The 18,370-nt window shown below is 41.6% G+C and overlaps 1 protein-coding gene across 2 annotated transcripts in view; it reads right to left on the minus strand.

Moving 5' to 3' along the window:
* Positions 1-1,731: 1,731 nt before the first annotated feature.
* wdr17 (WD repeat domain 17) overlaps positions 1,732-18,370 on the minus strand; it is a 142,313-nt gene continuing 125,674 nt past the window's right edge. For both annotated transcript variants that reach the window (XM_059644862.1, XM_059644861.1), the window contains exons 24-29: positions 17,891-18,032; positions 15,513-15,615; positions 12,790-12,891; positions 10,982-11,080; positions 7,077-7,260; positions 1,732-5,430 (exon numbers count right to left, since the gene is read on the minus strand). In XM_059644862.1, the coding sequence (XP_059500845.1) occupies positions 5,311-5,430; positions 7,077-7,260; positions 10,982-11,080; positions 12,790-12,891; positions 15,513-15,615; positions 17,891-18,032 (750 nt within the window). In that variant the 3' untranslated portion in view covers positions 1,732-5,310. The remainder of the gene's footprint in view (positions 5,431-7,076; positions 7,261-10,981; positions 11,081-12,789; positions 12,892-15,512; positions 15,616-17,890; positions 18,033-18,370) is intronic.

Genomic DNA, 18,370 nt, shown 5'->3' on the forward strand with positions numbered 1-18,370 from the left:
AGATTTAAAAAGAACAAAGTATCAATCTAACCTTACTTTCCATCTGTAATTGGTTGCCTTTCTTGCTGTTATATTTCTCTGTAGTCTCTGCACTATGATCACAGCATACAATCATCACCATTTGCATCTGCCCAAATGACTCATAATCCTAATTTTATGTCTTCATTTTGTCCTTTGCTAAAGGTCAGAATCAATTTAGCTAAGACTCCATTGACTACCAATATGATGTTACATACATCTCCATCTGGAATAAACAAAACTGTCTCCACTGAAATTACCATTTTTATCTGAAGACATGAAAATCAGGCAACTGAGTCAGCATCAAGAAATTCACATCTCCTGTTTAATTTACACGTCTATGATCTTTTCACATGGGAAATGAAAAGTTTGGCTGCCAGTTTGAAGAGACAAAACTAGACTCTAGAATACACAAAAAATCTATACATCAGAAGTTGCTTTTGAGCAGCATAGCAGAGAGAAGGAAAGATGAATTTGTGCCAAGAGCTGGAACTCTCTAATCTTTCTGCCTGTTTCTCAAATTAGAATCCATGCCTGGTGAGAAAGCAGATTGGAATGCAACCAAGAACCCAAAGATATCTACAAATTCCATTCCTGCTGAGGATACGAATCAACCATTAAACATCTGTGATCTCAGCTACTATCTTTACGATTGGAAGAGCTATTTAATTGCTTTACCTTCATTTTCTATGTCTATACCAGAACTCTTGTTTATAAACTTATTACCTGTGTTTGTTGTGTACGTTTGATGTTGCATTTCATTATTGTTTTCTCAGGCTCTGTACATAAACTTTGTCTTTTACTCAAAAAAAACTTGGCAATTAAGCTCTTTTTGTTTTCTAGTGAGCTATATTTTAATTGAACAGCAATAGCCGTGTGCCAAAAAGAAATAAATAATTTTTGTTCTAACTGAGAGGGATTTCAAGAAAAGGGGAGAGGACGTTGTGTGGTTCTAGCATCAAGCACTGATGAACCATATTTTAATTGTAATTAGTAGAGTCCTTTTCAAATGTCTTTTTAAAAAAATAACTATGTTTGTTGGGGCAAATGCCACTAAATTGCCAAGGACTAAGACAGTTTTATTTAAAAAAATCTCAAATCTAAGAACTTGAAAAGAAAGCAATTTGATTCATGAAGACCATTCTGATGGCCATTGTCCCTTAAGTCAGCCATGGAAGGTGGGCTTTTTGAATGTAGACCCCACTTCTGGGAATTTTCTGTAAACTAAGGTTATATAAAATGTTCTCAATAAATTGGAAGGGAAGTCATAATTTCTTATTTTAAAAAATCACTCTTGAAAGCCCTGTGGCAGCCTTTTATCCAACAGTAAGTGTGATGAGCAGAGAATTATTTGGGAGCTGGACATTTGATGACAGCCATGCTACTGAAGAAGTTCTTCTTTCATTCACTAAAAGCCTTTCAGAAGTCCCCAAGTACTGTCATAGCTCCCAGAAATGTGGTTTCTGTGGTCAAGCCATTCAAAAGTGATCACAGTCAATTATAACTTGAGTAAACAATGATAATGGGAACTGCAGATGCTGGAGAATCCAAGATAACAAAGTGTGGAGCTGGATGAACACAGCAGGCCAAGCAGCATCTCAGGAGCACAAAAGCTGACGTTTCGGGCCTAGACCCTTCATCAGAGGGTCTAGGCCTGAAACGTCAGCTTTTGTGCTCCTGAGATGCTGCTTGGCCTGCTGTGTTCATCCAGCTCCACACTTTGTTATCTTGAGTAAATAATGTGCCAGATTTGACCTTGATCACTCTGATCAGGAAATAGTGCCCTCTAAAGAAAATTTTGAAGATTCTGAAGAAACCCAAATGTTTGGAGATTCAGGTCTCTCCAGACACCATGAGAGGCTCTCTAATGATCATTGTCTTCCTTATTTCTGTTCTACAAAGGAAAAATGTTTATGTGGGGGAGAGGGGTGGTTGTGGGGATATAGAAACCTCTCAGGGCTCCTCTAGTATACCCACCTTATGTTGCATATGATGTGAGAACTCAAGGAATAAGCAAAGATTTTTTCCCTTGTTCGGGACACACACACCCTTCCTCATTCCATTGGGTGGGAACACCTCAAAAACAGCATCCTTCTGGCCTGTTATATGAGTAAAAGAAATCATAAATCACCAATTCTAAATGGCTCCTAAAAGAAATGAACCTCGCCGCTGAAATTACACAATAGATGTTTGAATGTGTCATGCTTTGCCTGTCATTCATTTATATCTATGATATTAGGAGGAGAGTTGCACCATTTGTTGTGAACCAGTGAACTATATAATTTTATGTAATATTTTATATAATTTTCACAGCATTTAGGACAGAGTAACAGACGTCAGTTTGTTCCAGTGTTTAGGCTTCACGTGAGCCTCCTTCCACTTTATCAAACCCTTTTATCCCTTTCTTCGCTCATGTACCCATCTAGCTTCCTCTTAAACATATCTAATCTATTGTTCTATTGGGAGGTGCTGTCTGGTGCAGTGGTTAGTTATCCCAGATTCTGGGTCACCAGCTTAGGGTTCTATACTCCACAGGATGAGTGTGTTTGTGATATGATTCCCTAGGCTGACCAACCTGCAAATCCTTCCATCGCATCCCTGCTACTCTTCAAAGGGAAATGCAATTGCGTAAATATATGTAAAGAAGAACTTCAATGACTCCATGTAAAAACAAATTACATATTCTTAGAAATGTTCTGGGTAAAGCTGTTGTGTTTTATGATTTCCTTCTTAGATTTATTATCAATTATTAATAGTTAGCATTACTGCCTCACAGTACCAGAGGCCCATGTTCAATTCTAGCCTTGGGTGACTTTCTCTGTGGAGTTTACACATTCTCCCTGTATCTATGTGGTTTTCCTTTGAGTGCTCCGGTTTCCTCCCACAGTTCAAACATTTACAGGTTAGGTGGGTTGGCCATGCTAAACTGCCCATAGTGCCCAGTGATGTGCAGGCTAGGTGGGTGACCCATAAGAAATGAAGGGTTCGTGGGATTGAGTGAGGGTTCAATCTGGCTGGGATTCTCTCTGGAGGGTCAGTACAGACTCAATGGGCCAAATGGCTTCTTTTACATGTATGTAAAATGTACATTTACATATGTATGATATATATATTACATATATAGATATGAACCATTAAGTGGAAGCATCTTTTCTATGTCTAGCCTGAACTCACTTCATCGTTTAAAAGACCACTATTTGGTCCCCAATCAGTCTTTTCTATAGAATAAAAAAACCCCAGACTGCACAGTCATTCCAGATTTCAGAGCTTCCATGATCTTGTCCATCCAAATTTCTAGAACTTGAATATATCGAATAACTTACACTGTTTTTATGATGTGGAGACCAGTACTGTACCTAGTTTTTGAGGTGCGATCTAATCGAGGGCCAATATAAATTCAAATTCAGGTCTTTTCTTTTTGACTCTGGTCCTCTAAATGGGCCCCAGTGTTTGTTTTGGTTTCTTTATGGCCGTGTTAGTTTATATTGGTAAATGAATTGCAAACGCGTGCCCCTCAGGTTCTTTTGTTCATCTATTCCTTTGTGGTCTACAGGGGTTCTTGTGGTCCAGGAGGTAGAGGAACTGGCTCTGAAACTAGAAGTTCCGGCTTCAGATTCCAGTACGGGACTCATTGTCCACAGAAAGAGTGGCCATGATTCTGTTCAACAAGTTGCTAAGCAGCCTGCATAATTCATCCACGGCTTCCTCATTATTTCACAAGATGGACAGTGTGCATGACAATACAAAACAAATAACAATCTGGGGAGGGCTGAGGGAGGTAATGACAGATGAACACTGTAAATATGTGCACATATTTGTAGCTAAGTCCCCACTGATTTGAACCCAGAAGGCTAGGAAGCTGGAGAGATGATTGAATGATTGATTGCTCCCAGTGCGCTGGTGCCCAAGATAGAGAGTATTACAAGTGAACTTTCATTCCTTCATTGATCTTAACGTATGAAAGTAGCTGAGTATGCACGTTTGTGACTCAGACCATGGCGTTAGCTCTTGGATTTGCAAGTCGTCCAATTAATAACTAGATTATTTAATCCATTAATTAGGGTGGCATTCAATTTTGACGGCTCGTGTCAATAAGTATTACTCAGAACATCAGGGAAGAGCAAATGCAACTCTACAAAACAAAAGAACCATGCCATTTTAAGGAAGGAAATGGATATATTTCACCTATACTAAGGCACGGATTCCATAAATTAGTCCACTAACTGTTACAAGACAAACAATATCACACTGGGAGACACAGTAAATTCAGGTCTTTGTATTGTGATATAACTCCAAAATTACTCCGAGAAGCAGTAGGACAGTTACTTCCCCAGTGTGAACTGCATTCTGCAGTTATTTTAAAAAAATAAATCTGCCGGTGTAAACTTAAAGATAAAAGAGGTATTTGACAATGGACTGTTCTGGTGTTTTCAGTAAAGATGTGTTGCACTTTCTGCAGTTTAATTAATTCAGTGTAATTCAGGATCATGCTGATCAAACAACATTTACAATCCTCAGTTTTTAAAAAAAGTCTACAATATTAAAGCTTTTCTTCCCATTTTGAAGCATGTGTATGTGTGTGTGTGTGTTCGTGTGTATAGTGTTAAGTAGTACATAGCAAAATCTTTCAAAATCTACCTCATCAGATCTAAATGATTCTGCAATTTTAAACTTTTATCATTGGCCAGCTGATCAAGAGCTGTGGAGTAGTATTCCTGTATTGGCTGCGAAGAGCTGACCAAAAAAATTTAGACATCATATTTGCAAGTGAGTGTTAGTTATTTTGTCAACTGCTTCAGTAATCACCATGCATGTTTTTATTTCCATCAACTAGTGGATGATAAAATATCTGCAACTGTTTCCAGAATTGGATCTGCAGGTGAAGAAATTGAGGTGTTGAAATTGCAAGAGATGACAGAATGTACACAGAGCTCGATCTGGAATTTGTTTGCTGTGACAGGAGGCATGTCAGGTTGCTAGCTCCTCCAGTATCCAGAAAAAAAAAATCTCTCTGTTTGGGTGTGTAAAAGAAAAGTCTTTTCCCGAAACCAGGGAGAACTTATTATGTCAGCTGCTCTATACATGAATCAACTGCGCTTCAGAAAGTCAGGCAAGGGAAAGGCAGTTCCCTGTCATTATCCTATTGCAGCTAATTCATTGCAAGACGTACAGTATTACAGCATGATGCCACACTCTGGTCTTCATGCTCTGAAGTCTGCACAGCACCAACCTTAGCAATAGTCATCCATGTGAAAGTACTAAAAAAGTAATCTCTTCATAACAACACTCCTATCAGAATGGATTCAGGCGCATTCCTGTTCCTAAGGGGGAGAATGGGTTGACCTTGGCCCACATTAATGCATCATTCAGAGAGATCGTTGACCTTCCATCCTCAAGGAAATAAACTGGTCCCTAAAGGGAAGATTAAAAACAAAACGTTTAACTGTTACATTATAATTCAGTCATTATGCTGATGTGATTGCATTTTACGGTGCTCAGAGGTTGAAATGTTTTATTACACTAACATTTTTGTGTATTTGGAGCATGTGCATATTGCAATTTAAAATTCAGATTAAAATGCAATTTCTAGAAACTAAATAGTATTGCTTTGGTTCAAAACAGTGGCCGAGGAGTTAAGTTATTCACTTTAGTTTTGGCTTCTCTTCTTATCTCTCTTTCTCCTGGCTGATATTTAATTATTTATCAACGTGACTATTTGTCAACCTGGTGGAACTGCTCTTAACTAGAGCTTGTCATGTTTCCCTGAATTACCATAGTTACAACACTTCCATGAACTGAGAGCCCTCTGGAACAGGCTGAGGTCTTGTGCCTACACACAACTTGCTTCTTTCTTGGTTAATTCTGTCACTCACCTCCATTGCCTTCTGTTCTCTTGCACAACTGTCTCTCACTCTCTGTCACTTACGCATTACACTTCAGCTCTTCTTGGGGAGTGGCCAACATTGACAAGGCCAACACTTATTATCATGCTTGAGTCGACCATTTCAGAGGGCAGTTAAGAATCAACTGCATTTCAGTGGAGTCTGGAGTCATTTGTAGGGTTGACCAGGTAAGCATGACAGATTTCCTTTCCTAAAGGTGTACTCATGAACCAGATGGATTTTTATGGCAATCGACACGATCGCCAATAGGCTAGCTTTTAAGAATCTTTTACGTTTCAATCAGGTCTCTTCTAAACTCCAATGAGTACAGACCCATCCTACACAAGCTCTCATAAGAAAATCCCTCTATCTTTCTAGTGAATCTTTTCTGAACTGCCTCCAAGGCCAGTATATCTTTCCTCAGATAAAGAAACGGAAACTGTTCGCATATATGGGAGGTTCATAAACATCTTGTACAACTTGCGCTGGAGACAGTATAGTGGAGGTTCACGAATAAGTTAGTCGTTGGGATGACAGGGTTGTCCTATCATACAAGGCTGAGTAAATTGGGCCTATATACATTGGATGACAGGTTACTTCCTTGAAACTACTGAATTTTGAAGAGGCATTACAGGAAAGACATCGAGAGCCTGTTTCTTCTGGCTGGGCTGTTGTAAAAGCCGGGGCACTAGCTCAGGTGAAGGGGACTGAAAGAAACAAAAAGTTCCTCATTCATAGGACTATGAAACATTGGATGCTGTATCATACAGGGCTATGCACGATACCTTGCTGAATTTCTTTAAAGCTGTGATAGCCGATACGTTAGTCTCTCAGGAAGCCAACGGATATGGAGAATGGCCGGGAAAGTGGAGTTGAAACTGAAGATGACCCACAATCACACTGATCACCGGAGAATAGATTGCATGGTCAACTCATCCTCCCATTCCCTATCTTCTAAAGTACAGGGAAAGATGGCCTGTTTCTAAGCTGTTACTTTTATGCGTTTATGAAGCTCTACATCCATTGACTATACAAATTAAGCACTCACGGAAGGACTCTAATAATATTCACATTCAAACAGCTTATTATGAGTACAAATAAAATAGACGTTACAGCAACTGAAAGTCAATATCAACTGCTTCATGCAATAAATAAAAATAAATGTGCTCTGCTTACCTGTATCCGCAAACCTGAGAGGCAGGACGTATGGACGTCTGAGTGACTGGGAAGGTTAGAACCTGTGACATAATCAGGGCCAATCAGTCCTTTGATGGGCTCCTCCTTAATCCTGTTTAGCAAAATGCTGTACACTTCTCTCTGAGATTCAGAAGGAGGCATAAATGGCAAGTCCTCGAGTGACCTGGCAGAACAAAGAAAATTACAGCACAGGAACAGGTCCTTCGGCCCTCCAAGCCGGCGCTGAACAAGACCCTCTGTCTAACCTGTCATCTATTTTCTAACGGTCTGTGTCCATTTGCTCCCTGCCCATCCATGTACCTGTCCAAATATATCTTAAAAGACGCTAACGTGTCTGCGTCTACCACCTCCGCTGGCAACGCGTTCCAGGCACCCACCACCCTCTGTGTAAAGAACTTTCCATGCATAAGGACTGGGAAACCAACTCGTGCGAGACATGTGTACTTTGAAGGACTGCAACAAACAATATAGATCCAAATTATTAATCAGATTTATGACCAACAGTGGGAGGGAAATCGATAGATAACTTAGAATGCGTTTGAAAGAGAATAACACTGACATGTTCATCATTCTCACAGTTATGAAACAACATCATTGAAATTTAGATCACCATCAGGTGAAAGAAACAGATTTTACAGATATTTTCTAACCAACCTGTTCTTACACACACCTCTGGAGTCGGGGGGGTGGGGGGGGGGGGGGGGGAACTGAACATGGACCTCCCTGGTTCAGAGGTGGGGGACACTACCAGTGTCCGACAGGAGCCTGGGAGAACAGATTGATGAGGTTCAGATGTCCAGTTGTTTTAATAGGAATTAGTTCAGTTTGAGGGGTACACGTATTTGGTGTGCGACCTTGAAGATTGGGCCTGAATCACTGAACCCACAGCATGTGCCCTTTACAAGTACGTGACCGGTAAACCAAGAACAGTCCGAGTTTTGAAGTTAGTGTGGTGTGTAGTGAACAGTCTCCCGGTGACATTACCACCATCTATAGCCGTTGCTGAAATTGTTGTAAGTGCTGCCCCCACTCAATCCTGTCTTTCCTGGAACTCCAGATGTTTGAAGCCTTTCAATCGGTTATTCACCTCAGCCATAATCCCAAAATGAAACAACTATGTGACTGTCACCATGGTACACTCTCCTCCTTCATCCCTCTTGGGATGGTCAATCACGCCATCCTCCTCCAGGTATCACTCCACTGTCACTCCGCTGTGTGGGAATGCTCTCACAGCATTCCATTCTTACTTTTCTAATTGTAGTCTGAGTATTATTGGCAATGACTTCCTTTCCTGCTTCTGTATAATGACCTGTGGTGACTCTCACACCAAGCCCTGTCATCACTATTACCACAAACAACGCATCATCAACCATCAATGGTCCCCATTAGCAGCTAGTCATTATCCCAGACTGACATGTACCCATTCCTTTGTCTGCCCAACTGTTCTTCTCTATCTCTGGGCCTCATCTCCACCCATCGTTTAATCCTTCCCTTCCTCATCCCTTCTTCAGCGTGTGTGCCAACCTTTTCTCAGCTACAATCAGTTCTGAAGAAGGGCCACTGGACCCGAAATGTTAACTTTGCTTTCTTTCCACAGATGCTTTGTTCTTTTAGCAATTTCTATTTTTGTTTCTGATTTCCAGCATCTGCAGCTCTTTTTTTTTCTCCTCCAGGGATCTGTCCCTGGCTCCTTCGATTACTCATCCACATGCTGTCTCTCGATGCCCTCAGTGTTGATTTTCATAAATACACTAGCAACACTCAGCTCTACTTCACCATCATTTCGCTTTACTGCTCCACTGTTGCTAAATGATCAGGGTGCCCATCTGTCACCTGGGGTGCTGGAGAAATAGACGTTTGCATTGATTAAACCTTGCGAAGATTGAAGATTTTAATCCCTGCACTAAACTCTGTTCCCTATTATTGATTTTATCCCTCTCCCTGGCAACTGAGATTGACCCAAATGATTTGCAATGTTGGGAGTTGTACTGAGATGAATGTCTGTCCACTGTTCATGCTATCACCAAGATTTCCTTCAAAATATTGGTTGACTTTGCTTGTCCTTTGCTTTGAAGCCCTCATTCATGCTTTCATTACCTCGTCAGGTCAGAAGCCCTTTGTAATGATTCTTGATAATGTTCAGCAAAAGTACTGCAGTGGTTTGCCAGAGATAGGGATGCTACTGACTCTGCCCCTATATTAATTTGACTTGACTATTTCAATGCACTGTCGGCTGACCTTCTATATTCTACTCTCAGTGAACCATAAGTCATCCAAAACTCTGTATGTCCTAACCTGCCCCAAGTTCTGATTCCATCACCCTGTGCTCACTGACTCACATTGGCCCCCAGTCAAACAATGCTTTGAATTAAAAACTCTCATCCTTGATTGCTGGACTCTCTGTGATCTCGTTCTTCTGCTCTGCCCCATAAACTCTGAGCTGTCTGGGTTCCTCAAATTCCACCTTCTTGAGCGTCCCTGTTTTCCACTGCTCCTCTATGGTGGCCATGCCTTCTGTTGACTAACACCAGGCCCCAGGAGTCCCTCCTTGCACCTCTCTGTCTCTACATCAGTTTCTGTCTCTAAAACATTCCCTAAAAGTAACTTCTTTGTTAAAGTTTTTGGTTAATGTTGCCTAATGTGGCTAGGCATCATGTTTTACAGAAAAGTAAAATTTTCCATTGCAGAAGCAGGCCATTCAGCCCCTCCCAAAGAACATCCCAAACAGACCCAGCCCAAAGTCTATTCCTGTACCTCTGCATTTTCCTTAGTTAATCCATCCAGCCTGCACAGCTTTGGGCTGTGGGTGGAAACTCGGACAGATGAAGGGAGCATATGCAAACTCCACACAGTCACCAAGGCTGGCATTGAACCTGGATTCCTTGTGCTGTAAGGCAGCAGTGCAGCCTCTACCATGCCACCCTGATCTCAGGGAATGGTGGAACAGGCTTGAATGGCCTCCTCCCGTTTCCACATTCATTTCACTACCAGCTCAAGTAGATATGGAATAATACTGGTCCATTGGTACCTGCTCATAGCACACTTACTGTTCCCAGCAAGGCAACAAATGTTAGACACTAATCACGAGGCTATTTGGTTGTTTTTGTAGTCCTGTTCCAATCTAATAGCTTGGTGTACATCTACTGGGGTATGAGGTTCAGCTAGCTCAGTTGGCGAGATGGCTGGTTTGCATTACAGCGTGATGCCAACTGCCTAGGTTGAATGCCCACACTGGCAAAGGTACCACTTTCCTTCCCTGATGCATGGCAACCCTCAAATTAAACTCACCACTCGATCTCAGTCTGTAATGGGTGGGATTATGGTGACTTTATCCTTATTATAGGCAGTAGTCCCACAATTTTAGAGCTGGAAGGTAAATGAGGTGTGGCTGTTCTTTTTGGTGAAGCAAGGAGAGGTGACCAAGCAATGTCCTTCCCCACATTCCCCTCCTCCAAAGTCGATACCTACACAGGCATGATGACTTGGGAATTAAGGATAATAGTGTGGAGCTGGAGGAAGACAGCAGGCCAGGCAGAATCAGAGAGGCAGGAAAGTTGACATTGAAATGGTCTGAAGAAGGGTCCTACCCAAAACGTCAGCTTTCCTGCTCCTAAGATGCTGCTTGGCCTGCTGTGTTCATCTAGCTCCACACCTTGTTGTGTCTGACTCCAGCATTGGCAGCTCCTACTATCTCTGAATGACTTGGGAATTAGTTCCTCTAGTTTGCAACAAAAGACACAATAAATACATTGTTGTGGCTCCATCGTAACCTCATCATAAAATTAAGTGTAGCAGCTAAAAGAGGGAGAAGCTCAGGAGTTATTTGGCAACCTGTCATTATGGAAGTATAGTGAGTTTGTTCTATCGGCTAGCTGCATACTCACTTGCTGGTTGACTGAGTGCAGGCTCGCCACCCATCCAGCTCGGCCGATAGCTGCTCAATCCGTATCGGGACTGTCACCTCTCTACGCTTCAAGAGCTGGCTGTAACAAAGAGGGCGGACCTTTGAGGCACAAGCGGAAATTTCAAAGTGCGAGCTGGTGCGAGGCTCAAGGCCTGGGTTCCTGACTCTAACTGAGACACCTCTGGCCTCACACAGAGCTCGACAGCTATTCTAAAAATGGCAGAACACTCACCGACCAGACCGTAACCAGGTGACTGCTTGAGTTTGTTGTCTCCAGCATCACACTGTTTAATAGCTGGATCATTTTGATCTTTTAGACACTGCGTTCAGGAGTATGTGGGAAACACTGACAGGGTCATCATTTACTGTCCTTCTCAAGTAGCTTTGAGCTCTCTCTGTCAGAAGGAACACTAAGAGGTGGCCACTTAGCCCCTGGCGCCTACACTGTTGTTCAATTCGGCATACACTTTTAACCTCTTCAAAGAGGAAATCCTTTACAACACCAGTTTTGCAGTCTGACAAACTTAAAGTGGTACATAAACAGCGTTAGTATTTACTCCAAGTTACTGTAACACCATAAGAAACAGGAACAGGAACAGACTGTTTGGCCCTTTGAGCCTTTTGACCTTTCAATTGCATCATGGCTCATCCGACATTCCTCAGATTCACTTTTCCACCCTTTCCCCATCACCCTTTATTCCCCAGCTGATCAAGAATCTATTTATCGTAGATTTCAATGTACACAAGCACGTGCTACTGAGCAGTTCCTACATTTTTACAGCCTTTGTTTCACAAGGTGGTTATTAGAAATGGAAATTTTGGACCCCAGTGTCCCAGGAATTAAGCTCGTCAGCCAAGACCGAAGCGGATCTGGTTGATACGTTCCACTGCTGACCAGCTGTAACACAGTGCCTTCTGTAATAATATCAGCACAGGGTGGGGGTCACTTGGATCGCGATCTCTACACTGGCTCTTCACGATAGTTTTCTGATTAGCTCTTTGTGGGGAGGCAGTGGTATTGTCGCTGGATCGTTAAATCAGAGACCCAGGTAATCTTCTAGTGTTGGGGTGAATCCCGCCATGGCAGATAGGGGAATTTAAATTCAATAAATTTCTATAATTAGCTCAATGATGACCATGAGTCGATTGTTGAAAACACCCATCTGGTTCACTCATGTCCTTTAGGGAAGGAATCTGCGATCCTTACCTGGTCTGGCTTACATGTGACTCCAGGCCTATAGCAATTTGTTTGACTCTTAACTGCCCTCTGGGGCAGTTAGTGGTGGACAATAAATGCTGGCCTAGCCACTGAAGCCCACATCCTGCGAATGTATTAAAAACAAAAGTTCTACCGTCCTGCCCCTCCCCCATAATTCTGCAAACTATTCTGTTTCCACTGTTTCTAAAACTTCCCTGAATTTGCCTCCATAGGCCTCTCCCAGTATTGAAGAATACTGGGCCATTTCATTGCAGCCCCATTAAGTCAGTAGTTAGTGGGAGCTCAACCTGGTCTTTGTCATTTTATGTGGACCAGAACATTAACTCTACCGTTCAGAGAACCTCATCTATAGCTCTGGAACACATTTTGAACCTTCACAGCATTTCAAGCAAGCAAAGTAGTTCATTGACGTTTCAATGATCTCAAGTTCCCATCTCACAAGGATCTACTCCAACCTATGCAAAACCAAACTTTGTTAACACGCTCCACAAAAACCTGTTGTATTGAAAGATTTACAAGGCTGACTGTCTTAATTTGAGCAAAAATGTTTCAGTTTGTACTGCCCTCACCTGGTGTACTCATAAAGCGCAGGCACAATGCTGTTGTACTGTCTCCTCATGGCCAGTAACGTGGCAATGTAGCCGCAAAATATAAGCAGCTCATTCCGAAATCTGAAAGACAAGAGTTCCCAATTCTGTCACAGGCCAAGAATGAGGTGTTGCATTTTCATTTGTTTATGTTAGGGAAGAGTAGAACTATATATAATAAAAACAAGTCATTTTGTTTTTGTTTTTGATGACCTTCACTGGACAACTCTTGAATCCTATCTGCCGTTGCCACTTTCTTTCATACATGAAAGTTAATTTGAGGAGAAGAAAAGTCCCCATTGCAGAGATAAGATACAGATTGAAAAGACAATGAGGCAGTGCAATCCCATACACTATAAAGCAGATTATTGAGAATTTAATAATCCCAGTATGATATGATCCATAGGTTTTGGCACAAAATATGGAGTTCTACTGCAGCTTTTATTTTTATTGAGTGAATTAAGGAGATCTGCCTTTTGAAATGTATTCTAATTAATAGTGAACTGAAATGTTCATATTTGTGCAATCCTTTTATTGTGCAATGCAATATTTCTATTGTAATGCTTGCCAGTAATTACTTGTTTTATTTGTATCATTATTATAGCCATGAGGATTTTTCAACAAACAACCATCTGTCTGTTTGTATAACTGTTTGAAACAAGTCACAGCTCTTGGTTTGTATTCTGATTGGATATAAATACTTTAAAATACCTTCCAAATGCATATTCAAGTAATTTCTTTTGAAGTTTTCTGTCTTTCTCAATCTTTCAGGCAGTGAGTCTCAAAACGCCAGCCCACTGCATAAAATAAAACTTCTTTCTCAAAACCACTCAGCAAATACAAGGATGTTGCCAGGGTTGGAGGGTTTGAGCTACAGGTAGAGGCTGAATAGGCTGGAGCTATTTTCCCCTGGAGTGTCAGAGGCTGTGGGGTGACTTTATAAAGGTTTATAAAATCATGAGCGGCATGGGTAGGGTGAATGGTCAAGGTCTCTTCCCTCGGGTAGGGGGTACAACACTAGAGTGCATAGGTTTAAGGTGAGAGGGGAAAGATTTAAAAGGGACCTGAGGGGCAACTTTTTTAACTTAGAGTGCGGTGTGTGTGTATGGATCGAGCTGCCAGAGGAAGTGTTGGAGGCTGGTACAATTACAACAGTTAAAAGGCATCTGAATGATTATATGGACAGGAAGGGTTTAGAATGTTATAAGCCAAATTGGACTAGATTAATTTAGGGTATCTGGTTGACCTGGACTGAAGTTCCGTTTCCATGCAGTACAGCTCTATGACTTTATGACTCTATGTATGTTTCCCAATAACTGCTCAACCCAAACCATTCATTAACTCTACTCCTTCTTGTCCAGAGAGAATGGGAACTGCAGATGCTGCAGAATCCAAGATAATAAAAATGTGAGGCTGGATGAACACAGCAGGCCAAGCAGCATCTCAGGAGCACAAAAGCTGACGTTTCGGGCCTAGACCCTTCATCTGATGAAGGGTCTAGGCCCGAAACGTCAGCTTTTGTGCTCCTGAGATGCTGCTTGGCCTGCTGTGTTCATCCAGCCTCACATTTTTATTATCCTTCTTGTCCACATTATTTATGTCTTCCATAATTTTATACATGTAGATCGTCCATGTGTCTGTACCCTGAGGTGAATCTCTGTCACACTATCATGAGACTCCTACAATCACGTGGTTGGGTCGTCTTGGCTCACTTTATGGTGCTGGCTTTTGGGAAAGTGCTATTCAATTTACCACGTTCCCATACTCTTTAGTCATGTCCTGGGACTTGTTTTATTTCTTTCCAAGTACATACCAAATGATTGATTCAGACTGAAGCTAGTTTACAGCTGGTGAAAAGTAGAAAGCCAATGCCTGATCTCACACACATTCAATTCTTGTTGTCAAACACGTTAGCAAACATCTAACCACCTGTTGGCTTGTTCTTGTACGGCATCTAAACGTAAATAAGCATCCAATTCATGTCTCACAGCTATCCGAGATATCCATACCTCTCTAGATTTGTCATTTTCGACCATCTCTAATTTTAAACATTACACCTTGGGTGACTGTCTCTTCAGCTGACCAGGCCTTAAGCTGTTTGGAATTTGTCCTTAAGCCCTTGGCCTCTCTTTCTTCCTTTAATGTGTGCCTTAAACCTCATCTCTTTAAACAAAGCTTTTGATTGTCTTTCTGACATCTCTTTATGTGGCTCAGTGTGTCATGTGTCATTTGCTGTGGTACATTTTGTTACGTTGAAGGTGCTTCATAAATAAAAGTTGTAGCTACGTCCGCCCAATTCCTGGACAGGCGCTGTGGTACTGCTCACGTGGAATGGCGCCACAACATGTCTTTTTTCTGGCACAGCCATGCTTGTCCAGGTTGCAGCTGATTGAACCTGGTGAAACACAAGGCTGGTTGCACAAGACATATGTACCCAACACCATTACCCCACCCTACCCACAACTGTGTATGTTAGCACTGAAGGACAGCACATCAGTACGTATGTGAGCACAATGGAGCACTGTTCTTGTGCAGCTATATTTGAGAACAGAAATTGTGATACAGCATGTCAGCTTACAACCCTGCCCAGGAACTGTGATGGACCAACGAGCAACATTCAACACAGCATATTCAATCTAATAACCTTCAAGCCAAAATTGTATACTTTTATTTAAATGGGCGGCAATATTTGTGATCTAACTTACTCACTACACTTGTGTAGCATCAGCCGGTCAGTGCGAATATAGCTGAGCAGGTCCAGGATCCCGGAGACAGAGTCCAAAGTCCAATCAGAGCTACTTAGCTGCTCTGCTCAGTTAGAAGAAGCAAATAGTTAATCAGTTGCTGGATTTTGGGCCATTTTTCCAAACTGCAGACAAATCATCAATAGGAATTTCAAACATTTGTTACAATACCAAATTTAAGTGAAATGACTTTAAGTGAAACAAGTTTAAGTGAAGCATGGTTTCTGATTGAAATCAATGTTAATGCCAGAGTTGGGTGACCAAAGGCAATTTCTGCCCAGAATAACCAACATAGAGCTGTACTTCGAAATAGTAAACATTATTCCAACCATTGACCATGTTCTTAAAAAGTGTTAGCGTGGTAACAACAGATTTATAACCAGGTGCATTGTATTTTTTCAAACAGTAGAGCAATACACTAGAAAACTAATGATAGGAAATGAAATAAAAACAGAAATAAGGCAGCTGGGGAAACTCAACAGATCTGAAGAAGTGAGTTGTGAAGAAGAGTCATTCTGAAATTTAAACCTGAGCTCTGTCCCTCTCCCTATAGTCCAGCCATTCCTGTTGCATTTTTCCAACATTTTCTGTTTTTATTTCAGATCTAAAGAAGGCCATTCAGCCCATCTTGCCTGTAACCGGTTCTGATGCCTAGCGCTATGCCCCTGCCTTTATCCCATTTCCATCCAAATAATTACCCAATGCCTCCTCTCTCTCTGGTGTGCACCCACAGCATTTTGGGAAGGTAAATCAGGGTAGGCCTTCTTTTTTATTAATTCATTCATGGGATGAGGACATCACTGGCTAGGCAGCATTTATTGCCCATCCATAATTGCTTAGAGGGCAGTTAAGAGTCACCCACATTGCTGTGGATCTGGAGTCACATGTAGGCCAGACCAGGTAAGGATGGCAGTTTCCTTTCCTCAAGGGCATTAGTGGAACAGATGAGTTTTTCTGACAATCGACAACGGATTCATGGTCATCATTAGGTTCTTAATTCCAGATATTTATTGAATTCAAATTCCACCCTCTGCCATGGCAGGATTCAAACCCAGGCCCCCAGAACATTATCTGGGTCTCTGGATTAATAGTTCAACGATAATACCACCCAGGCTTCCCCTCATACACTTGATGGTGAGGTCCCGGGGAGTGTTGCCAAATAAAGAGACCTTGGAGTGCAGGTTCATAGTTCCTTGAAAGTGGGGTTGCAGGTAGACAGGTTAGTGATGAAGGTGCTTGAAACGCTTGCCTTTATTGGTCAGTGCATTAAGTATTGGAGTTGGGAGGTCATGTTGTAGCTGTACAGGACATTGGTTAGGCGACTTTTGGAATACTGCGTGCAATCTGGTCTCCCTGCTATAGGAAGGATGTTATGGAACTGGAAAGGGTTCAGAAAAGATTTACAAGGATGTTGCCAGGAGGGTTTGAGGTATAGGGAGAGGCTGAAATAGGGAGGAGCAATCTTCCCTGGATTATCAGAGGTTGATGTGACCTTGTAGAGGTTTGTAGAATTATGATGGGCATGGATAGGGTGATTGGACAAGGTTTTTTTCCCTGGGATGGGGGAGTCCAAAACCAGGTGGCAGAGGTTTAAGGTGAGAGGGGAAAGATTTAAAAGAGATCTAAGGGGCAACTTTTTCACACAGCGGGTGGTGCGTGTATGGAATGAGCTGCCAGAGGAAGTGGTGGAGGCTGGTACAATTACAACATTTAAAAGCACCTGAATAGGTACATGAATAGAAAGGGTGTAGAGGGATAAGGGCCAAATGCTGGCAAATGGAATTAGGATATGTGGTTGGCATGGACATGTTGAACCAAAGGGTCTGTTTCTATGCTGTGCAACTCTATGACTCTAAGACTATCTGTGGTTTGTATTGACTGGCCCAGTGAGCTTTAAACATGGAAAGGATCTCCTCACTTTATCAATGCCTCAACAATGGTGAATAAGCATGGGTCCTGTTCATGTTATATCTCAAACCTCAAACAAATGAAAGGGCAACATTTGATTCTGCGTGTGTAACAATTTTTAATAACAGCTTTAAAACGTCTATTTCAGGTTTGAGCTCTGGCTTTGAGCTGTACGATAACTTGGTTTACTTTTTGTTCAGTCTAAACACAAAGTTAACCAATCAGACATTGACAGTAAACACACTCACATTATCAAACACAGAATGATTGAACATGACAGTATCCTTGTCAATATAAGCAGCATCAAAAGCATAAACTAAAAGTAATTGCTTACGAAAAATCAGGAAAATGCTGCATCTCCATACATTGTATAATACAAGGTAGCTTAATTAAAGAGCAATCAATGAGATAACAAGAACCAGGAAGATTACCTTTAACATAAAGAAGGCCAATTGGAAGTGCTTTTTCTGGCGCTGGACTCAGTAAATAATATTTTACTGCATGGAACGTCTCCCCTTCACTTTGAGATGTTTCCGCAATTTGCAAACATTCTTCACAGGTTGGTAAATGACACTGTGAAAAGATTTCTTTTATAACAGAGCAATCAAACCATCAGCATAAATACTTAACAAAGAACATACGCAACAGGAGTTCGAGTGAACTATACAGCACCTTCATCCTGCTCTGCTTATCAATAAGCATGCCACCTGACCTCTCCTCCTCGGCTTCCCAGTAGCGCTTGAGTAACTGAGTGCTCAAAAATTAATCATTTCAATCTTGAATAGAATCAGCACCTCAGCATCCAAAAGGTAAAAAATTCCAAAGTTCCACTATCCTGAAGTGAAGAATCTCCTCATCATGATGCTAAATGTCTCATCCCTTATAATTCATTATGACTTCCAGTTCCAGAC

Source organism: Stegostoma tigrinum, chromosome 3 (genome assembly GCF_030684315.1).
Source record: "Stegostoma tigrinum isolate sSteTig4 chromosome 3, sSteTig4.hap1, whole genome shotgun sequence".
Taxonomy (NCBI): domain Eukaryota; kingdom Metazoa; phylum Chordata; class Chondrichthyes; order Orectolobiformes; family Stegostomatidae; genus Stegostoma; species Stegostoma tigrinum.